A 24,627-nucleotide genomic window follows, 5' to 3' on the forward strand; every position below is an offset into this window, starting at 1 on the left:
ATAAGCAGTGGACAACACATAAAAAGAAGTCTTTTGGAGGGGGGGAGTCAACAAAGAAGGTCCCTGGCATGAGGCACGGTAGAGCCTGGACGCCCTCCTTAAATGGAGGTTCTGTGAGGAGCCATCCATCTAGCCAGAAGAGGTGGCTCCCAGTGTGTGAATTTCAGGGCTGCAATGAGTTTCCAGGATGAAGAGGCTTCCTAGGCACAATAAAGTCAAGAGCCCAACTGGAATACAGCCTGGGGAAGAAGGAAACATGGATATTCTGAGAGCCTTCTTTAAATGAAGGTTCTAGGAATCATCAATCAGAGGGAGAGAGGCAAGGGTAAAGGCTGCTTCCAACATGCGAATTTCAGGGCTGGAGTGAACATCCAGAATGAGGGGGTTTCCATGGTAGAGAATGCCTAGAGTACAGCCTGAAGAGGAATGAGGAATCTCTCTTTTCCTAATGGCTCTTTTCCCTAGTCTACAAAAATCTCGGATTTTGACCACTAAAAGAAATTTTTTTAAAAAGAAACCTTTCCTTAACCCTACCACCTCCCAAACTATCATCCTATCTCCCTTTCCCTCTTCTAAAAAGTGTAATCTACATTATATACTACCACTTTTTCACTACCCAAATGTTACACTGAAACTTATCTTCCATCCCAATCACACTGAAGTGGTTGTCTCTATGGTCATGATAATCTCTTTATCACCAAAGTCAACAGGTTTTTTTCCTGTTCTGATCCTCTTTAGCTTTTCTATATGTACCCTCTCTGCCCTTGGTTTCTAAGACACTATATTCTCAGGTTTTCCTCCTGCTTCTCTGACCACTAACTACTCTATTCTTTTTGCTGGTTAATAAATCTAACATTTATATAGAGTTTACCGCATTCCAAATACTATGCTAAGCACTTTACAAATATTCTCATTCACTCCTCATGACAATGCAGGGAGTCAGGTGCTACTATTATCCCCCTTTACAGATGAGAAAACTGAGGTAAATGGAGAAATGGCTTGCCCCAGGTCACACAGGTAGGATTTGAACTCAGGTGTCTCTGACTCCAGGCTAGGTGTTCTACCCGCTGTGCTGCCTAGAATTCTTCAGCCTTTTCTTTTTCCTGGGTAATTATTTAGGCTGGACTCTCGACTAATTATGTATTTCATTTAGGAGAATCTGCAATGTTTCCAGTTTTGATACAATCCAAACAATATCATCTGTAAATGAGTGTATCTGGAGTGTCTCACCACCTATAGGGAATTTCTCTTCCATTCAGATTCTGTGGCCCTCATGACCTCTCATTCTAACTCCTGCAATAGCTTTCTGATTCATCTCTCTATTTCCAGTACATTCTCTATAGAACTACCAAAATCTTCTTTCTGTATTGTTCTAAACATATCACTTCCCTACTCAAAAGTCTTCACTGTCTCCCTAGAACCCCTAAGATAACATCCCAAATCCTCAATCTGGCATTTATAACCCTCTTTCACAAGACTCCCATTCATCTTTCCAATCTTATTTTATATAGCTCCTCTCTTTAAATTTTTTTTTTCCACTCATTTGAGCCTTCTCCTCCAGTCCCTGGCTTTATTCAAAACATAGCTTAGATGCCACCTTCAATATGTAGCTTTTCCTCATCTAACCCCACCCCCTCCAGCTATTAGTGCTCTCTTTTTCTTGAAATTGTGTTGCAAACTTTAATTAACTGTATATATGTTGGATTTCCCAGTAAAATATATACTCTTTAAAGGAGGGCAGGTACTGTTTGCTTTTTTTTTTACTCTGTATTTCCATGGTGCCTGGCACATAGTAGATGCTTAATAAATGCTTATTGATGGATTGATTTATATGCACAGGACCTTGAACACAATCAGAACTTACAAAATTAATTGAACTGAATAGAATGATGGTAGCAAACATGTTTGGCAAGTTTATGTTTCCCTGCTTAATGCTTTTCTTGAGTATTAATAATCAGAGAGTCATTAATCAAGATTATTTATGTTGTTACATCTCTCAAGGAGGCTTATATGATATTGGCACATGCCTGGTAAATTTTTTGTTGGAAGTATGCCTTTAATATTGAACTTTACAAAGTCAATCTTTTTTTGTAACCAAGAAACAAGAAATACACCAAGATCTTGTATACTCTACACTTTTTAGTCAATTGCACGACTGTTAATAAAAAGATGTGATTTGCTGTGGGAAATCATCTGCAAAAGCCTTCATCTACTCTTCTCATATTTGTTTTTTGAAGGGGGGAGGTGAGGCAATTGGGTACTCTTCTCATATTTGAATCGAGAATACCCACAATATTTGCAAAACTATTCTTATAAAGTAGGAATTTGAGTTATTTGTTGTTTATGCCTTCTAGGTCACTTCTTTGGAGGGCAATAATATAATCTGGGTTCTTTTTCATTCTCTTAGAGAACCCTAGCACCTTTAAAATTGCAGCACAAATTTTTTGCATGCATTCAATCAGGTTTAACTGCTCTTTCTGACTTCATCTTCTTAAGGGACATCTCTATGTTCTTATATAAAACATCAAGTACTGAGATTTTTGAGACCAAACGATAGAAGAGACAGCAATCTGTTCCATTTCACATCTCTGTCATTCACCTTCCAGTTTTGTCTATAAATGTTCTCAGGTGCTACTCTATAATGTTTTTAAAATGAGTTCTAAATTGGGATTTAACATGAGAGTTTACTGATGTATTCAGAATGACATTTATCAATTTAATGAATACTTAATTCGCCAATCAAAATCTTTGCATTTTACTAGGAGTTTTCTAGAATAAATTTTTAGAAGAAAATAAAAGAGTGACTCTCTAATGGTGAGATTCCATACACTCATAGCACACATCCAATCAAATATAAAAATTGAGGCAGGATAGTTCCAGTATGGTAAGCCAACTGATGGTGAAAATAAATGAGTATAGAAATTCTAGAAAATCTGTTTGATTGTTTCCTCCTTCTAGTTTAATTTATAAGTGTTTTCAGAATGATCGAGCTTAGTTAGGTCTCAAGTCAAACTTTCAGTAAACTCAATGTAATCTTCCATAATAAAAACGCATATCCAAATAGTGCTTTATAATTATAAAGCTTGTTCCTATACATTAGCTTATTTTATTCTCACAATAAGTCCTGCAAGTATAGTTATCCTCATTTTGGAGAAGAGGAAATTGAATCTCAGAGTTGCTAAGTATATTTTCCATGGTCACATGGATGGTAAGAGGTAGAGCCAAGACTCTAATCTAGGTCTTTTAACTCCTAAGCCAACGTTAATTCCACACTATACTACCCACTAAAGTAAGTATAGTTTGTCTGTGAAGTTATACCCAAGAATAACGTAACAATGATTATTATTTATCTCCTAAAAGATGATCAGACAATTTCCTACATGTAAGGAACAAAGTGCTGTAGATGCCACATGTAATGGCAAGTAAAGTGGGACTTTTTGTTGTCTCTTGTTTTGGAGTGCTTCTCAGCGCTAAGGCAATCAAGTGCCTTTGAGTCTTGCCTTTGTTTCAATCAAGAGTCTTTTATTGAATTGGGAGTCTTTGATGACCTGCTTAGGTCACGGGAAGGTTTAAGTCACATGGGTTTGAGCTGCATGGTTGTGATACCCTTTGACCCTGAAGAAGTATATATATACTCTGAGGTTAGCATTTGGCTTGGGGCTCACTCACTGGAAGAGTGTCATGTAATTTGACCAGATGAGACTCTAGGTAGTTGGTAAGGAGCCCCCCGGCTTTGAAAAACCCAGATATTGGTGCTTTTCTCTCTGGTAACTATGTATGTAATTTCTTGGTCAGACGGCTAGAAGCCTGTCTGTTGATTTGTGCTATTTTGCTGTTTATATAATTTCTGCTTGTAATTTCTGTTTGTGTTTTCTCTGAAGTTCAGGATGCTGACTTTTTCCCCTGAACTAAGTGAATGATATATGTATGTTTAATTAGAGTAATATTGTTAACCCCTTAAAGTTGCTTTTCTTAGGAAAGCAGATTAAAGAACCTGTGCTAGGAGCCCTCCTGTGTACTGCTGTTATTGGCCTTACACAGCCACAGTAGTGGCAAGTGGCATTGTTGTTATACCACTATAACTGAGACATGGCTTTTACCCTAAAGATTATAGCCTAATAGGAGAAGTGAGATATAGAGTGTAAGCCAGCCTGACAGGGCTCCTAACTTTGGGTAGCTGGAGAGGCTGTAATAAAAGGCAATCTTCAGGGCCAGCTCCCCACTGGCCTTCACATTGGTAGCATTGGTAGACTAGCCTGGCACATAGTAAGCACTTAATAAGTGCTTTATCTATCATTCTGAGGTTCTTTCCATCTCCAAGTCTAGGAAACATTATATTCTCAGTGTGTGAATACTCCCTCTAGCAATAGAGATCAAAAATCCCTCCATGTCTTCAGTAGATGGTCATGAGTTGCTACAACTGAAAAATATCATCTGGTAGCCACATTTCATCTTGATGAGCATCTCCATACTTGGGTAAGAAGATCCTTGGATCATGTGCCAAGGAGTGACCTTAAATCCATTCCAATTTAATTGGACTGGCTAGAGGTTGCACAGCCTGGCCTTGCACAGCCAATAGGTACTTCAAAATAACACTGAGGCATCAGAGGAGGATGTTAGTAGAAGTATTCTCCATTACTAGCAAGAACTGAGGGCTGCCTAGAGAAAAAATAGCAAGTATCCAGTGAGTGCTCTAAAAAGGCTTGCCACTAATTCTTTCCCAATCCAAGGCTCCTTTAGGCAAGGAGCCCTCAGGAAGCTGCTTCAGTATAAAGAGAAGAAGAATCAACACTTGCATTGACTTGCCTAGAAAAGACTTGTGTCAGAATGAAACAGGTGAAAAGAGTTATCTAAATCTGATTCATCCATAGTTTAAGCCTCAGGAGCTGTGTTAATGACATTCTAAATCCTCAGTGACAGATTGTATGGCTTTTCAAAGGGAGTTGGAGAAATCCTCTTTGTCTCGTTATCACTTCAAGCTGGATTTTTAGCAGAAAATCCTTTCTTTAAAAAAAATGGGATAAATGTAGTCAGACGCTAGGCTAAGCTTTTGATTCCTTTGCCTGTGATATGGAATAGGCATTTGAGACATTTTCTCAGACAGGAGAGAAAAAAAGATCTTCAAGATTGTCACTTTTCACTCTATATTTTAAAGATGATACAGATTATATCAGTCATTGGGCAATATTTAATTTTTAACATCCCTTTATCTCATGTTTAAAGTTAAGCCAGACCATAAGTATTTTAACCCACTGGACACAAGAGTCCACATTATGTGTTTATTAATATAAATCTAATTTTACTTCTATAGCCAGAATTTTGGTCTTAACAAGTTCCAAAATAAGTCCAAAGTTATTTTTGTCAATGGGAACAGAAAAGCAAAATAAGAATCTAAGTGTCTGCCCAATCTTCCTGTGCATTTTTTTTTGCACTCAAAAATATCCTCTATATGGTGTATAAGCATACAGCCCAGGGCCCACAAAAACTCTCAGCTTTCAAGGAATGGCCCAACACCAAATCACTTTCTGTCTTCGCTTCTATGCTCTGACCTGGAGATACTCCCAGAAAATCTTCTAATATACTCAGGCTATTGCACATCTAAGTTCCCCAAATGTGGATAATAGGAATTCCTAGCTCCTATATAAGCACTGAAGATAGTACGTGCAAATCAAGCATGGGACAGCCTTTATCTTACCCCACAGAAATGCAGTCAATACAAAGGACCCACAGGAACTCATAATATATTACCATATAATGCATTCAGATAGCCCATTATCTCCCCCAGAGGTGAAATGAACATGCAATTGCTCTCAGGGAAATCCTCTGACATGCTGGTAAGTCCATCTTTCCCACAGAACTGTACACAGTTCTTCCAAAACCCATAACACCACCCGTTGGTTGATATTCTCCCCAGAAGGTTAGCATACTTTTAAGGCTATTAAGCAAGGAATAGCATTCCCATTGCACCAGAACTAGAGGCTAGCCAGTAAGATGATGCATAAGAACTATGTGGATGGTCTTATTCTTTCCCCCCAAAAGTTAAAGAAACACCCTCTCTCACTAGGAGGTCTGAATCCTGAACTCTTGAGCCTGGGACCTCCCAAACTTGGGAACTATTGAATTTGTGATTACACATGGGGCAATTTCCTAAAGCTTCTATTGCCCAAGAAATCTCCCTGACCAGAGAATTTAAAATATTTTTTCCTCTAAAAAGAAGTTTGTGATTCATAAACATTGTCTCAAAACAACTGGGTACATTTGTTCTTCTATGTGCCTTTCTAGTCAAGTTAGTAAGCATCCACTATGTGATAGTTACTACACTAAATGCTGAGGTAGCAAAGAAAAGCAAAAGACAGTACCTGCACTCGAGGAATTCACAATCTAAAGGAGTGGACAACATGAAAACAACTATGAACAAACAAGATCTATAAAGAATAAATCGGAGATGACCAACAGACAGAAGGCAATAGCATTAAGGGTAACTGGGAAAGGCTTCTTGTAGGAGGTAAATTTTTAACTGGGACTTGAAGGAAGCCAGGGAAGTCAGGAGATGAGTATGAAGAGGGAAAGAATTCTAGGCATAGGAGACAATCACTGAAAAAATGCCCAGAGTTGGGAGACGGAATATCTCTTACAAGGAAAAGCAAAGATCCCAGAGTACATAGAGGGGAGTAAGGCATAGGAAGACAGGAAAGGTAGGAAGAAGTAAGCTTGTTAGGAGCTTTAAAAGGCATTTGATTCCAGAGGCAATAGAGAGCAACTGGAGTTTATTGAATAGATGGGTAACATGGTCAGACCTATGCTTTAGGAAGATCAATTTGAGTAAGGAGTCAAGGACAACTCAGAAGTTGCAAGCTGACATGACTAGGAGGATGATGGTATCTTTGACAGTAATAGGAAAGTTAGGAATAGTAGGGGTCTTGAGGAGAAAGAAGAGTTTGGTTTTCAATATGTTGACTTTAAAATATCTATGGGACATCCAGTTCAAGATGTTCAAGAGACAGTTAAAGATGGGTGACTATAGATCAGGAGAGAGGTTAGGGCTGGATCTGGGAATCATTAGCATAGAAACAATTATTGAATCCATGGGAGCTAATGAAATCACCAAGTGAAATTATTACAGAGGGAGAAGAGGGTCATGGACAGAACCTTGGAGGATACCATAGTTAGTGGCTATAATCTGGCTAAAGATACAGCAAAGGAGACTGAGGAGTGGGCAGACAGATAGGATGACCAGGAGAGGTCAGTGCCACAAAAACCTAGAGAGAAAAAAGTATCAAGGAGAAGAGGATGATCAATCGTGCCAAAAGCTACAGAGAGGTAAAGAAGAATAAGGACTGAGTAATGCCCATTAGATCTGATATTAACAAATGACCAAGAATTTTAGAGAAAACAATTTCATTTGAATGATGAGGTCAGAAACCAGACTATAGAGAGTTAAGAAGGGAATGAGAGGAAGGGAAGTGGAAGCACTGATTGTAGCCAGCCTCAGTGGGAATTAAATTACTTCTAATGTCCCTTCCACCTGTAAATCTATGATCCTATAATTAGAGATACTAGAAAATCCATTTAGCCTCATTGAGCTTCAATTTTCTCATTTGTAAAATTCAAGGGGTAGCAGGAAAAGTTGGACTAGACCAGGTGCTCTTAACCTGGGATCTGTGAACGAGATAGATAGATAGATAGATAGATAGATAGATAGATAGATAGATAGATAGATAGATAGATAGAAACTATTTCAGAATAATTGGTTTCCTTTGTAATTCTGTGGGTTTTATTTTATGCATTTAAGAACTTTATTCTGAGAAAGGATCCACAAGCTTCAGACTGCCAAAGGAGTCCAAGACCCAAAAATGGTTAATAATTCCTATACTAGATAAATCCTAAAGTTCATTTCAGCTCTAACATTCTCCAATTCTGTATTGGCATGCTCACATGCAGAAGGGTTCACTGCCAAGGCGAGCTGCCTAGTTATAAGATCAAGCCATTATCAGACCGCCATTCCAGTTTCTTAAAGGACCTCACAAATCTTTGAGGCTGAATGACAAGACTGCAAGGCAAGCCTTAGGCAGGACACAATGCTTAGATGGTGGAGGTTAAAGAACCCCACAGTACCTCTATGATAAAGAGTCCTGTGGTCTGAAATGAGGCTGACACTGTAAACCTCTGGGCAGCACAGTATATGTAGCAGGGAAAGGTGTGGGTCCAATACCTTATAGACCAAGAGGAGTGAAAAGTAGGGTGAAAACTAGGCCAAGAGGGTGGGAATGAATGTCTTAGAAAAGTAGAGATTCCAAAATGATGAGAGACCATTTCTATTACCAAAGGCTGATCCTCATTTGGGGAGAAAAGAGAAGGATGTAGAAGCCTAAACTAGAGTAGAAGGAAGATCTTCCAGTACTCTTGCTGAAGACCAGACCCAACAATCTTCTCTTGGCAAGAATCAGTGTCCTTTTTTTCCCCTCTCTCATTCTCAAAGAACCCTTCAGGGATAGGAGGTGAAATGTCACCTACAGGCGAGAGCTAGCAGGTCAGTTTGACTCAAAGTATATGAAGGGAAATAAGGAACCTATGGAATAAGACTGGAAAGCCATGTGGGAGCCAGATGGTGGAGAGTTTTAAATGGTAAACTGAATATTTTATCTTGAAACTGACAACTGAATATTTTATCTTAGAGGCATTTAGGAGCCATGGAAGATTTTCTTGAATAGGTGAATGATATGATGAGCTCTGTGGTTTAGAAACATCAATTTGGTCATTTTGTGGAGGATGGATTGGAGGAGGGAAAACTAGAAGCAGAGAAACCAATTAGAAAGCTATTATAACAGTCCATATGAGAAGTGAAGACTGCCACAACTAGGATAGAGTCTATGTGCAGACAGAGAAAACAGGATGGATGGCTGACATACTGCAGAAGTCAAATCGACAAGGCTTGGGAAGCTCTTGAGGATAAATTCTCAAGGCACAAAAAGAAATTATTGTGATGGGGAAAAGAAGAGTTATCTAAATAAATTAATGTGGATGTGCAGGAAGCTCATCAACAAGCTTGAAATTTTAAATGATATTGACAAAATATGGAAATAAAGTAAGGTATTGGCAGATAAATACAAGAGCATGCCATGATTCTCTGAAACTAACCTCAGGAGTACTAAAGTTCAGAGTGAACTTACAGGTCATTTTATAAGAAAAAGATGAGGGAACTGTGGCTAGACAGCAGGTGTCTGAAAAAGATACAGGAGTTCTACCGGACTGCAAGATACATAAGGAGTGTAATATGGCTGCCAAAAAGTCAATACCATATTAAGCTGAATTAAGAGAAGCATAATGCTCAGAACCAGAGAAGTGATTTTTTTGTGGGGGGAGTAGTTAGGAGAGGTTCCAGACATCTGATTTCATTGATGTAGGGAGCTTTCAATATGGAAAACTCCCTCCACCAATGCAGATCAACAATTGTTCTGTACCCTCTTGGTCACCATCCCCAAGTCAACAACCTGGCATTGCTCTATTTAGCACATCCAACACATTGCTTCACATAGATTATAATCACAGCATGCTTCCTGTCACAGAGATATCCCCAAAATAAGAAGGTTGTAACTTGTTTTTGTTCAGATGGGTATTTTCCCTGCTGCTGTTAATAACGTTTACTGCTTTGGGTATGGTACTCTCTGTACCCTAATGGATCCTGTGATTCTTAAAGATTGTGGGAGGTTTTTAATGATTAATTTGTATTGCTAGTGCAGTTATCATTCCCTTCATTTATGGGTAACACCTATACCTAAGTATAGCTAAGTAAGCAACTTGACACGTGTGCTTTGGGGCATGAAACAAGGCAAAGAACATGAAAACTGCCCTGCCTAGTCTTAAATTCCATTCTGCTTTCTGACCAAGCCCAGAGGTCACCTCAGTGATCATTAACTGAACACTCCCAGTGAACTAGATGCTGTCACAGCAATCATGGGACTCACCATTGCCCATGGCTAATGAGTTCGCCCAATCCAGCCACCCTACAGAATCACAACTGGACAATACAAGGGATATGTTCATTGTGGGCAAGATTTACAACACCCATAACGATTCTCAGGAATGAACACTGCCTATGCAAATGATCGTAGGTCTTACGCATCACTGGATTTTCATTTTGAAAATGAGTTTCTCTCACTCTGGACCCTGTGCTTCTATCGATGCATCCTAAGATAAAAGGAGCTTTCTTCACTGCTATGTCCTGTAGTTGACTGACATCAAGTTTGCAGTCCACTAAAACCTCCAGATCGTTCTCGCATGAACTGCTGCTCAACTTTGTTCTTGACCTTATTTTTGACAGGAGGCAGGGTGGCAGAATGAGAGAAGTACTTAGAGACAGAAGGCTTGGCTCTGAGTCCCAGGTCTACACACACTACCTATGTAATGCTAAGGAAACCATTTAACTTCTCTGAGTATTCTTTATCTGTAAAACGGAGAGCTCACTACCTCAAAGTGTTGCTGGATCTTTAGCACTTTGTAAACTTTGAAAAAACAAACTGTGGTGGTTGTAGTAGTAGTGGTAGTAATGGTGGTGGCGGTGGTGGTGGTAGTGGCAGGAAGCATTTATAAAGTGCTTTATGATCTGCAAAATGCTTTGCCGATTTCATCTCATTTTATCCACAACGACTTAGGGAGGGAGGTGCTATTCTTACTCCCACTTTAGAGATGAGGGAGCTGATGGAGATTTAAATGATTTAAATGTTATACAGCCTACATAGCTTATAAGTATCTAAGACCAAATTTGAACTCATCCTCCCGTGAAATAATTATCAGTGACTCAACAAAAGGAACCAATTCCTTGTCCCAAAGTACACCTGGAAGAGACACCTCATGGAAGCCCAGAATTCATCTCTTTTTTGCCCAGTACCAGGTATCCCAGAGCCCTGAGACCCAATTACTTTAATCGATGAACTAGGGAAAACTAGAAAAAAAACTTATCGAGGCTCATCAAAATGCTAAAGTTCCAAATTCTATTTCAAACCCTGGGTCAGAGTGACCACAAATTCTCTTTCAGTTGAGTACTGACAAGCAAGCATACTTCACCAATCTACCTTCCGTTCTACTAGCTTCCCAGTTTCAGTCTTTCTGGCTTAGGTGGAGGTGGCCTGACCATCCTATTGCTTCCAAATCCTCAGGCCTATTATTCCGCAACTTCCCACCCAACCTGGTAAACTAATCACCTCACCCATTCCACAGCATACTTTGGAATTATCCTGTTGTCAACAAACTCCCCTATATCCTTATATTTTTCAAACAATATTCCTTTCTTCTCATAATGATCAAAACCTGGGTCTCTCCTGAGGAGACCACATTCCTTACAATTTCCTTGAGACATGAATGGCCATTCTTTCTCCATATCCCCCCACAATTTTGTCTGGTCTTCAGCAAAGATAATAGCACATCTTCCCTCTGTTCTTGTTTAAGCTGTTACAGTCTTCCCTTGTCCTCCTGTAATGGCCACCACACTGGCACACCCAAGATGGCTGCTAGCACAGGTTTTTAGATCTGCTTTACTAAGGAAAGCGACTTTGAAGGGGTCAATGATCTTCTTTAATTACATAAAATACAAACAGAGGAAATACAGAGAAGCAAAATAAAGACCAACAGACAGGGCTCTACTGCCTGAACCAAAACAATACTGCTACATATATTTACATTCACCACTGGATCGAGAGAGCCTTTATCTCTGAGCAGTAGGCAAGCTCTGAACATACAGCCACTCAGAGACTCAACCAGGGAATCACAAGATCCTTTTCATAAGCGAGCCCCAAAGCAAAAAGCTCACCTCTCAGAATATATACTCTTTCAGCTGATAGGCTCAGAGCCAGAAGGCATCACAACCCTCCTGACTCAGTGCCCAATCAGAAATTAACAAAAAGTATGTAAGCCTTCCTACAAGCAAGCTAGCTTCCCTTAATGGGCTCTACGTGAGGCCTATTGATGGGCAGGGAAGATCTTATTCCCCATTAACCTTACACCTCCCCAACTCATAGCCCTCCTCACTTGAATCCAGTTCACTTGCAAGTCATGGCATCATCTTCTTGATGTCATGATCTTCTTAGGGAACAAAAGACAAACCATACACAACCAATTCACAGGGAAAGGAGAAAGAGAAAAGACACATTTCACTCCATACAGCATCCACACCATTCCTCTACCACCATCTTTCAGTGATCTTTCCATCTCTGTGGTTAATTGATTCCACTTGTACCTCCATCCTTGCTTCTGCTATTTTCTGACCTCCAAGTTATTCTGCCTATTTTTTCAAAGACTTTATCCCATCACCTTCTATTAGGCTCAAAGACTGGACTCATGCTGAGAACCCCTCTAACAACTCAACCATATGATTCGTCAACCAACTCAACTCCAATGAGTACATTCCCCACCCCATATCATCAACAGACTAACATAAGCATTTCTGAAACATCATTGTCTTTCAAAATCGCACCACCTCCAAGATCAAGAACTTATGAATATCCCTCCGTAACCACAATCCACTATTCTTCTACCATTCCCTCTGTCTCATTCATCTAGACTTTCATCATTCTTATCATCTTTAGACCCTTGATCCATCCCAATTGCCCAAGGACATCTCCCTCAAACTGGCTCCACTTGCCTCCACAGCTATCTTTGACTACATAAGTTGCTACTTTGTCATTTCAGTAACTACTACTTTAAAATCCCTTGCTTCCCTGATATTACCCCATTCCCAAAATGTAAATTCCTGCTCTAAGAAACTCATCATTCTACAAGATGTGATTGAAGAGTGGAGCCATGAACTCCAAAACCTCCATGTAAAGAGGGAACTCAGCTCAGAATATCTCATTTTTCACCTGGCTACCCTACTTTGGGACTTATACTTTTCTATCATGCTCCAGGAAGTTCATTACTGGGAAAACCTAATCAACCTGCAAGATCCCATCAGCCTTGGGACTCCACCTCATCATTGTCCTCTGTCTCTGATTAGGCCTTGGAGCCAGGAATTCCAAAGCTTCCATTTAAGGGGGGAACTCAGCTCAGAACATCCCCTCATTTCTCACCTCACTACTTTGGAACTTCTCTGACTTTTTCGCCATCTCCTCCCCCCACCCCTTTCAGGCATCTTATCAAGTGCTTCCGTTGGTGTGTTGTCTCGCCCCCCAAGTATCTCCCAAGGTGTTGCATTCCTTCTCTCATGCTCCCTATCAATACAAGAATAACAAATCATTTCCTACCAACACAGAGGTTGCTCCTTACAGCAATTAACAATGACTAACTCATTAACTGGTGATCAATGGTGAGTGGTTCCTTGCCAGTAGCTGACCTGTTTTCATTTCCATGGGGCTTTTTTTAAGGTAACTTGACAAATCAGAGAGAGGGAAGAACCCAAAGGTTCTGTGCATCCCTGATAAGCCAACAGAAAGGTCCTCCAGAAACCCTCACTGAGCCTTCCTGAGAAAGGTTATGTTTCAGAGACTAACAGCAAAGTTACTCTTTGAAACTATAAGCCTCCTGGAACTGGGGGATATACTACATAAGTGGACTTCCTACAGAGAGGCAACCACCCGGAAGATTCACAGACGGTTTTCTTGTTCTTGTTGGTTGGAGTTTTTTATTGCTATTTTCATGTTTGGGGGCAAAATGATCATTAATTATTGACAAAGGAGCTATGGCACTGAGGACTATACTCTCTCACCTCTTGTCTCTTTTACCTTCTCCAGCTCCCTGTGGACAAAACGAAACCAGAGAGGATGGGAAAATAATCCAGTTGCCTCCCTGCAAGACAGGAGCCTGGATTGTGCCAGCCATTATGGCCTGTTATCTCTTAGTGGCAAATATCTTGCTGGTCAACCTCCTTATTGCTGTCTTTAAGTAAGTGGCAAATTAGCATATGGGGAAACCATAACAAAAAATTACTGTACCTGGGGGGAAAGAGGTTAGCTATGGTATGTGAAGGTGAAGTTCACTTGGGCTATTACCACTAGGGGAAGGAAACAAGCCCTAGAATGCCTAGTGGTTGCTACACTCCTGAAGGGCTGTAAGCCAAAAGCCAGGAATACAGTCACAAGGAGGAAGAAAGTCATCCTGGGAGGGTACTGTTGTAGCCCTTTAAATTTGTTACCTTAGGGCAAAGCCACAGTCATCTTGTCCTAGGTACACCTCTTAAAAAGAAAAACAATCCTTAACAGAACAGAGGATCTCACTGCTTTCTATTTGTTCTTTTTTTATTCAGCAATACATTTTTTGAAGTTAAATCTATATCCAATCAAGTGTGGAAGTTTCAGAGGTATCAGCTGATTATGACATTTCACGAAAGACCCGTCCTGCCACCACCCCTAATTATTTTCAGCCACATGACCATGATATTCCAACACCTCTGCTGTCGTTGGCGGAAACATGAGAGTGACCCAGATGAAAGAGACTTCGGCCTAAGTAAGTTTTGAGTACCTGACCCAGAACACTCCAAAGCAGAAATTCCTACATATTCCTATAGTTAGCTGGTTATGCAAGAAAATGCACTCATCTTGCTTTTTCCATTGGCTTGCTGAAGGCTCCACATGGCCCTAGAGTTCCTTAGGAGTTGGCACTTGAAAACTGGTAGTAGTGAAGCCATAAAAGGATTGAATTACATGCCCTTGACCTCTCACCCCTAGTGGCAGAAAATATAACCAACAGGTCTCAGGAGATGAGCCCCAAAACCTTTCACACTCATTCTGGCCATAGACTCCTCTCTATATTAGTAGCTTCTAAAGCTTAAGGCATTATGGTATAGTGGTGAGAATGCTGGACTTAGAGTCTGAAAGATCTGGGTTTGAATCCTGTACCAGACACTTACTAACTGTTCAACTCTTGGCAAATCAAATAACCTCTCCCAGCTTTAGTTCCTTATCTGTTAGAATGAGGAGGGTTAGAGTACAGCTTCTAAGGTATCTTCTAGTGATAAATGTATGCTCCCATGACCTAGACCAAGCCAATTATCCTTTTAAATCTGTCATTTTCAACCAGTTCTCTGCCCTGGTAACCCCCAATTTCCTTACCAGCTAAAAATTAGAAGTTTTAGAAAGGGATAAAGAAGTTGCTACAAGATTCCCAATTTCCATATGAAATTGTAATCCCCACAAATGAAAGCTGATTTTTAAAATGTTAAGTCCTTCCTCCTCTAGGTGTGAACTAACATAGTCAAAATCAGGGACAGATTGAGTATTTATTAATGGGTCAAATCCCTCACCAGGAAGTGCCCTGAGGATTACAGAGGACACTCGGGATCCTAGAGCAATTTGCAATTTGGTTCAATTCATTTAGCATTTATTTCTTAAGCACCTACTATGTGTGAGGAGCATAGGTGCTAGATGCCAATGGCAAAAAGAAAAAGACCTTCTTTAATAAACTTACATTCTATTGGAGGGAGAGTCATGTACAGTTACAGCTGAGTCCCACATGTCCAGATAGCTCGGGAACAGGATTAATTGCCAAGTCTGGGTTCATTTCACCTCCATACCATCTCTCACATCCACCGTTTGCTCTCCAGTCTCACCACAACCATGCTATGTCAGGCCCACATCAAGTCTTGCCTGGATTATTGTAATATCCTCCTAATTTGCCTCCCTGAATCCAATCCCCTTTTCCTTCCAGTCTACTGTCGATACATGCCTGACAAATTAATATTCCTAAACCACAGACCTGACCGTATTACCTCACAGCTCAAAAGGCTCTATGTCTCCCTCTTGCCTCTAAGATAAAATAAAAACCTCTATGTTTAGCATTTAAAGTTCTTCACAATGCGGTTCCAAACTACTCCAAACTTTCCAGACTAATTATACATTAGTCCTTCTAATGCATTTTGTGTTTGAGCCAAATTGGCCACCTTTTTTCTGCCAGACATAATATTCCATCTCTTATCTCTGTATCTTGGACTAGGCTATTCCCTTTTTGTAGAATATTCTCCCTTCTCCCCTCCCCCTCTTAGAGCCCCTTGCTCTCTTCAAGACTTAGCTCAAGTACCGCCTCCTACAAACGGCCTTTCCTAATCCCCTCCTCATATTTTGCATTTACTTTGTAAATTTTTTTATTTATTTATCTGTGAACATGTTTCTCCCAAGTAGAATATAAGCTATATGAGGGCAGGGACTCTTCTGTTCCCGTCTTTGTCTTTGTTTCCCTAACATAGTGCCTAGGATGTAGTAGGCAATAAATAGATTATTAGGTAAATTAGATAAATGCATCATTGCCTTTTAGATTGAACTGACAGTATAAAGAAATCTAGATAGTCCAGATTTGTAGGCCAGGCTCCATTTCCACTCAAAGAGTCTAGGGTAACCAAATAGGTAGGTGGGTGAAGCCATTTATCAAACCTTGTCTAATGTGCTGGTCTTCATATTGTCACTACAAGAATGGATCTCACACATCAGTAGCATATAGGGAATGGGAAAAATTGATAGGAGAAGTTCAGTGCCATAGACAGATCAGAATGGATACAGAAGAGTCTTGGGCTGTCTCTGCATGCTATATATCAGAAAGGCTAAAAGGACCTTTTGAGGATCAATCTCATTTAAAAGGTTGACATAGGGCAGTTAGGTGGCACAGTGGATAGAGTTCTGGGCCTGAAGTCAGAAGACCCATCTTCCTAAGTTCAAATCTGGCCTCAGACATGTGACCCCAGGCAAGTCACATAACCCTTTTTGCCTCAGTTCCTCATCTATAAAACGAGCTGCAGAAGGAAATGGCAAACCAGTCCAGTATCTTTCCTAAGAAAACCGCAAATGGAGTTATGAAGAGTCAGACACGACTGAAACAACTCAGTAACAATAGGAAACCCACTGCTGGTTCCCTCAAATGCCAAGTCCTCATAGCTTCTCAATGAAAGGCAAACAATGTGAAAATTATTTACATTGTAAAGTCTGACTCCTGCCTTTTTGTTTTGGTTTAGGTGTTTTTTTTTTCATTTGGAAAATAACACTAGGCAAAGCTAAGGAAGGAAAGGGTTGTTGTCTTCTAACCTTTGTTTTCTTTCTGCGGTTAAGGTTCCAGTAAAGTAAGTACATTTTCTTTGGAGTGTGCTGTCTTTAGCATGAAATCATGCAACTCATTCATGAGAAGAGAAGTTATTCTGAACTGGGGTGGGGCAAGGGGGCATCCTCCTGTACCTTACCGATTTCTTCTTTAAGCCAAAGCTTTATCCAATTCCTTCAACACAATCTTCCCCTTCTCGCAAAATTCTTCTACAAAGGGTTTTCTTTGGAAGGAGGGAGGGAGCTCCATTTTCCCCTGGTAGTGGATTTGGTTTTCCCATTCCCTGAAGAAGTTTTATATTAGCTACTCAGAGAAAGCCAGGCAAAAGGTCATGAAGTCCAGATACACAAAGGGCTGCTGGATATGGAAGGGAACTAGAAGGAGCATGACAGATGGCCTTAGAACTTGCAAGACCTAGGTCGCTCCTCTCCCACATACTGGCTGTGGGATCCTGGGTCACATTTGACTTCTCAAGGCTCTAGTAAGCTGCAGAGAAGATTTTCTTGTGGAAAGTCACCTTATATCAGTGAAATCACAGGTTGCTATCCCTGAAGTAGCATTTAACAGTGGACCACCACCATTCCACCCTACCAAGCCAAACCCCTTTACCACCCTCAATTTGCTACCTCCTCCCCATTCCAAAGACAAGAAGAAATTTACTCAAAATTATACTGGGCTACTCTGGTGTTATGCGAAGTCGAAAGGGACTTAAACAAATCACCTCATTCTACCTTGCAGCCTCCCCTTTTCTGGGACTGGCTGTAATTCTTAGCTATTACTCTAAGAATTACAGCCAGTCCCAAAGGTGAAGCCAGATGTCCTTAGATGGATTTCAGATCTAAAAGGTAAGCAAATGGGCAGAGAAACTGATCTGCTACAGCCTATTTGAAAGGATGAAATTTGGTTGAAGTTCAGTCAAAAATCTAGGCCAATCTACATAGTTCAATTAATATTTTGGTGAATGAAACAATGTCTCTGAGAGAGAAGCAAATTTTCTACTCTGACTAATCTCTCTTGTTGCTTTCACAGAACTTTTCATAACAGATGATGAGCTCAAGAAAGTCCATGACTTTGAGGAGCAGTGCATAGAGGAATATTTTAGAGAAAAGGATGACAGATTCAATTCTTCTAATGATGAAAGGATACGAGTGACATCAGAAAGGTATCCGCTACATATTTTCTTCTATATCATGACATACTTCTTTGGGTAATGACTATGTTCTCAACAGTAACAGACAACCAGGCAGAGTCAACATTCAGTTGTTCCCTGGTATCGCTAGCACTTATTACTTAGGAAATGAGCAAATGTATGCAATAAATCCTTAGTAATGTTCTTAGTAATTATTAATTATTGTTCTTATGTTAATTATTAAGTATTTGTTGCTTTAATATCAATTAATTATGGTTCTTAATAATAAATATTAGTCTCTAGACTTCTAAATGAAGTCAAAAGATCATAGATAACTCTAGAAGGGACCTCAGAGGCCATCTAGATTCAGGAAGTCTAGTAACTGTCCCAAACTCATACAGCTCATAAAAAACAAGTGCCATTCTTTTTTTTTTTTGCAGGGGGGAAGGCAGGGCAATTGGGGTTGAGTGACTTGCCCAAGGTCACACAGCCAGTAAGTGTATCAAGTGTCTGAGGCCGGATTTGAACTCAGGTCCTCCTTACTCTAGGGCCGGTGCTCTAGTCACTGCACCACCTAAATGCCCCGACAAATGCCATTCTTATGTCCAGTCCTGTGTTCCCTTAGATAGTGTGTGAATAAAGTTATCAACATGTGTCATTCATTTTTTTTTACCTTCAGTTCATACAGCTAATCCTTGTAAAATTCAAAGTGACACTCAGACTTTAGAAGCACCCTGTGGACCTTGGTTCAAATCCTGACTCTGCTTCTTGCTACCCATGTGACCTTGGGCAAGTCACTTAATTTCTTTAGGGCTCAGTTCCATCACGTGTAAAATGATAGGAGTGGACAGGGTGATATGTAAGTTCCCTTCCAGTGCTAAATCCATACAAAGAAGAAAAAGGAAATAAGCATTTATTAAGCACCTACTATGTATCAGGCATCATGCTAAATATTTTACAAACAGTATCTCATTTTATCCTGACAACACCCCTGGGAGGTAGAGGTGGGCATTCTTGCCATTCTAGAAAGGAGGAAACTGAGGCAAAACAGGATCTTGCCCGGGGTCACTCAGCTAGTCAATGTCTTATAACGGATGTGAATAGCGCATCAAGCCTGGAATAACGAAAACCTGAGTTCAAATCCAGCCACAGACACTTAAAATCATCCTCATCCTTATTTATTATTATTCCTGACTCTAGGCCCACCACTCTTGCCCCACCTAGATAATCCTCAGTGATAATCCTATGATCCAGAAAAAGGGTTTGTAAAATTCAGCCCACTGAAATGCAAGAATGGTATAGCTGGCTTTTCTTAGTGTAGCTGTTAACCTATGCCTGTAAGTTCCAAGATGCAATGGTTCAAAGCAGGATGGCATCTACGGAAATCTTGATAAGACTAGGGTAACCCAAAGGCCAGTTGAGCGTCTGACCAGTATCCTAGTCAGCATGTACTTTTCTAGGGGGAGAATGTAGGACTGGTTTGCTGCCCCTAGAAACTACAGCCAGTCAAGATGGATCCACTCCAGAGTATACATCAAGCTGCATATCAAACCCAGCCCTGAGAAGCTGCTGCCAGACTAGAGAATCCAATCTGTAGCGGGTCTTGTGCTTCCTTGAGATCCCTGAAGATTGGAGTTCACTCCAGGACACTTCAGAAGGCCCAAAGCTTCTGATAAGTAATGAAGAGTCACTGTAAGAATCTGAGTGTTTAGGAATCTTTGGAGTTTTAACAAAAATATATAATAAAGAAAATAGTCAAATGATTCCTAAACATCAATTTTTAAAAAAATAAAGATGTATAATAGAAAGGCTGCTAGGTACAGTGGATAGAGAGCCAGGGATGGCATCAGGAAGACCTAAGTTCAAATCCAGCCTCAGACACTTACTAGCTGTGTGACCCTGGGCAAGTCACTTAACCCTGTTTGTCTCAGTTTCCTCATCTGTGAAATGAGCTGGAGAAGGAAATAGCAAAGCACCCCAGTATCTTTGCCAAGAAAACTCCAAATTAGGTCAAATATGACTAAAAAACAGCTGAAGGACAAATATAATAGAGGATTAAAAAAATAAAGGGTGGTTTCTTTAAAATACCCATTGCCATTTGCCTTTGTAGACTGCCTTTCCAGAAGCTATTAGATAATTCCATTTCACTCAAAAGAAGGGAGCATATCTTAAAATGTAACGGTTCTAGTTGTACTTGAAAATCCAAATGACTGTCAATGTGTAACCTGATAGGTCCACGCCCCCCAAGAAGAGTCCACGTTTAGTTATTCCACGAATAGGTGGTTTTATCAGTTCAGATTTTTGCTCTGGTCTCTGCTGCTGATTTGTCCTCCCCTCCAAATTCAAATGCTAGTGAGCCTGTTCCCTACACAGAAGTACCTGAGGGCTTTGCCAACAAAGATGGCTCTAACGTGATATGACAGCACAAAAAAATTGGACATTGCTCGTTGTATTGCATGATATACTTTGGGTACATAACTGTTTTTCATGGATTCTGTCTTTACTCCTAGAGTTTGGAAATGAGGCTAAATTTTTGCACTTTCACTCTTGTGCTTTCTTAGAAACAGCATGGTATAGTGAGACGAGCGCACAGGGGCCGGGTTCAAATCTTGTTACTAATACTGACGACGCATTAATACACATGGGCAAATCACTTAACCTCTAGTTGCTCCAAGTCACTCAAATACAGTAAATTGAAGAGAAGATGCCAGTCTGCTTTGAGAAAGGAAGTTGTTCACTGAGAGTTTCCTGCACCCATCTAAGGTCACATCAGAAAAAAATAAATTGCTTAGCATATTATGCCACCCCCAAAAAAAGCATTATTGAGTAAGCTATTCCCACATACTGAATTTATGAATAGAATTTATGAAATCTTCATGTAACTTTTAAAGTGAAGTAATAGAGATAGATGCATGGTTCAAGGAATGTAACAAACAGAATTTATAAGGAATTAAGACCATCTAGTTCAAATTTCTTAGCTTTGAGATAACTGCATCTGGCTTTTGGGAGATATTTATAATTTGGTCTAATCACCCAACTTGAAAACCTTCTCCAATTGCTGGGGAGAAATTGCACAAACGGCATTCTATTCCTAGTCCTGTGTTCCCAAACCCCACCCCCACTTCCACCCATTCCTGAACATGTGGCCAGGATGAGTAAATATATGAACACGTTCCACGCACTGTTTGTGCCTCTAATACACACGGCCAAGACTAATCAAGTTTAAAGCTGTCCCAGGACTTTGTAAACATCCTGAACACCTCAGTCGCTCCAAAACAAAGTATACTGTGATTCCAATAATAAGAAGCCATTTTTACTCTGGCTAAATAGACCGCAGAGCCAAAAAATTCAGCTTTGATTCTCTTCTCCAGGCTAGGACAAGATTTTTATTAATGAACAGACAAGCACGGTATTCCTAGATAGCAGTGCCACATACATGCGTGATCTGTGTCTCTGGTACACTCTACTCAGACAAGGGAAGGAAGGAAGACAACAAGCTTTCATCAAACACCTACTATATGCCAGGCACTCTGCTAAATGCTTTTCAAATGTTATTTCATTTGATCCTCAAAACTACCATGGGAGGTATATGCAATATTATTATCCCCACTTTACAGACATTTAAGAGACTTAACCCAGGGTCACGCAGCCAGTAAGTATCTAAGGATAGATTTGGACTCAGGTCTTCCTGGGCAACTAGGTGGTAGAGTAGATAGAGTGTTGGGGCTAGACAGTCTAGAAAACCTGAGTTCAAATCCAGCCTTAGATACCTAGTAACTGTGTGACCTTGGATAAGTCAGTCTGCCTCAGTTTCCTCATCTGTAAAATGGGGATAATTAAAATACCTACTTCCCAGCATTGTTATGAGGATCAAATGAGATAATCACTGGCACATCGTAAGTACTATGTAAACATTAGCTATTATTATTAGCCATTATTCCTGAATCCAGTCCAGCGCTCTATCAAGCTAGGCAGACAGAAACCAATATATAGATAGCTAAAACATTTATTAAGTGCTTACTATGTGCCAGGCACTGTGCTAAAGGTTGAAGATACAAATACAAGCAAGCAAGATAATCCCTGCTCTCAAGGAGCATACATTCAATTTCTGTAAGACAATATATAAAGCGGAAGCCCAAAGATCAGGGATAGGTTTAGGGCAGGGTGGTGAGATAGCCAGGAGACCTGGTTCTAGATAAGATAAAGTGAAAGTTCACCTATCAGAGCCCAGACTCCCGAGAACCTCATCCAGGTCTGGTGGGAGGGGTACAAGGATAATGGCCAGAACATACGCAATGTGGTTTGGAAATGACCTGGAAGAACACTAGCTTTGGAATCAGGAGACTTGGGTTTCTGCCACTTGCTGCTTATATAACCTTGGTTACAGATGTAACTACTCTGGGCTTCAGTTTCTTCATCTATAAAGGGGAGAGGCTGGACTGAATTACCTCTAAGGTTTATTCCAGATGTAAATCCCACAATTCTACCTTGCTGAATAGTCTAAATCAGAAAAGGGACAATAAATGTAATCAGTGTGGCATCTATCACATTGGCCCACCTGATCTTGCTGGATCCCCTGTCTTTGCTTGGCTTCCATAATACTTACTCTTCCTCCTGTCCTTTGAAAATAGGCACTCTCAAAGGGTTTATTCCTCTTATTTTTCCTCTTTCCCTTGGTGAGCACATCTATTCCCATGACTTCACTCCCATCCTCTGTGTAACGACTCACAAATCTGTATTTCTACTCCCAGAGTTCCAATCCCTTATTTCAAATTGCCCTTTCACCTTGTTATATCTGAAGAGACTTTGGCACCTTGTTGTTCCATCAATACTTCAAACCCACCATGTCTAAAACTGAACTCATCTGTGGCATAAGGAATAGAGCACTCGACTTGGAGGCAAGAAGATTGAGGTTTGAATCTTGTCTCTAACACTTACCAGCTGTGTGACCCTGGGCAAGTCATTGAACATCTTTGAAAATTAGTGTTCTCATCTGTAACATGAAGAGTGTTGGCCTGATAACTTCTAAGGTCCCTTACAGTTCACAATCCATTAATTGTTCCTCACTGACATTGACTTACACTGGATAAAGTGGAAAGCTCACCCACTTGTTCTGAAGTCAGAGAACCTGGGTCTCTGCCACTAATAGTCATCATTATTTATTGTTTGAAGATAGCCATCAAAATTTCTCCCAAAATTTTCAGCATATTTTCTAAGCTAATCTGATTTCAGAATGTGGTCAGTTCTTTGGGCAGCTAGGACATTTCATTCTGGTTCCCAGGTTTGAGTTAATATTTTCTCCTTCACAGCAGTTTTGTAGGAATGGCTTATCTTCATCTACTTCTCTCTAGGATTTGGGGACTCTTGGCTGAGGAAATCCAATTCGTGCACTCTGCACCACACCATTCTATGCCCATCTGCTTAGTAACTCATTGTTTTTTTGCTAGTTGAGTTCAAGCCACTGCAGGGCACCCACACGAAGCAGAGATGTCCAGGCACCATGCCTGATTCAAACGAGAGCAAACTCCGTGATACAATCTGGTTTGTGTTTGGAGGCCAGAAATGCATCCTGTGTAGCTCTTAAAATCACAGAATCTTAGGATCGGAAGGGTCCTTAAAGGTCGCTGAGTCCAGTCTCCCGTTCATTGTAGGAATCTCTGCTACAACAATCTGGACACACACTTGTCTACCCTCTGGTTGAATATTTGCAGCAACAGAGAAACACTTTCTTGTTGAATTACTATAGTTAGACAGTTCTTCCTTAGAATCGAGCCAGGATTTGCCTTCCTATAACTTCAGTGCAGCAAGCATCGATTAAGCACCTACTGTGTGCCAGACACTGTGCTCGGCACCAGGGATATAGGCAAAAATAAAATAGTCCCTGCCTTCAAGGAGCTTACATTCTAATTTCCAACATGCTCTTGGTTCTTCCCTGAAGCAACACAAGATAAGTGCATTCCCTATTTCATCTGACAACCCTTCCAATATTTTAAAACAGTTATCATATACCTTTGTCTTCTCTTTACCCACTGAGACATCCTTAGTTCCTTCAGATATTTCTTATGGTATTTCATTTGCTAAAAAAGTTTGACATCCTGGTTGCTCCACTCTAGAAGTATTCTAATTAGTCAGTGTTGTTTTTAAGATGTGGCACCTATTGTCTGAATACAGACTGAAATATACTATTTTTCATTTTCTTTCACTCTTTCTTTTGTTCAAATCTTCTAGTGTAAAATGACTAGTGTGGAAATGTTTTACATGATTGCACACGTATAACCTATATTATATTGCTTACTGTCTCAGGGAGGGGAGAGGAAAAGAAGGGAGGGAGGGATAGAAGTTGGAACTCAAAACTAAATGTTTAAAAATTGTTTTAACATGTAATTGAGGAAAAATAAAATATTATCTTAAAAAATAAAATGGAAGAATATAGTTGAATGAATTAGAAAGCAAAAAATTAAAAAATATAAATAAATGTGGCACTGAGA

General features: G+C 40.2%; 1 protein-coding gene across 1 annotated transcript in view; it reads left to right on the forward strand.

Annotated features, from left to right (window-relative positions):
- Positions 1 to 24,627, forward strand: part of TRPM3 (transient receptor potential cation channel subfamily M member 3) — a 725,609-nt gene that overhangs the window by 696,148 nt on the left and 4,834 nt on the right. The window contains 3 exon segments of the mRNA XM_036738414.1: positions 13,722 to 13,872; positions 14,234 to 14,433; positions 18,040 to 18,172. Coding sequence (XP_036594309.1) covers positions 13,722 to 13,872; positions 14,234 to 14,433; positions 18,040 to 18,172 — 484 coding nt within the window.

The sequence above is a fragment of the Trichosurus vulpecula genome, chromosome 9 (genome assembly GCF_011100635.1).
Source record: "Trichosurus vulpecula isolate mTriVul1 chromosome 9, mTriVul1.pri, whole genome shotgun sequence".
Lineage (NCBI taxonomy): Eukaryota > Metazoa > Chordata > Mammalia > Diprotodontia > Phalangeridae > Trichosurus > Trichosurus vulpecula.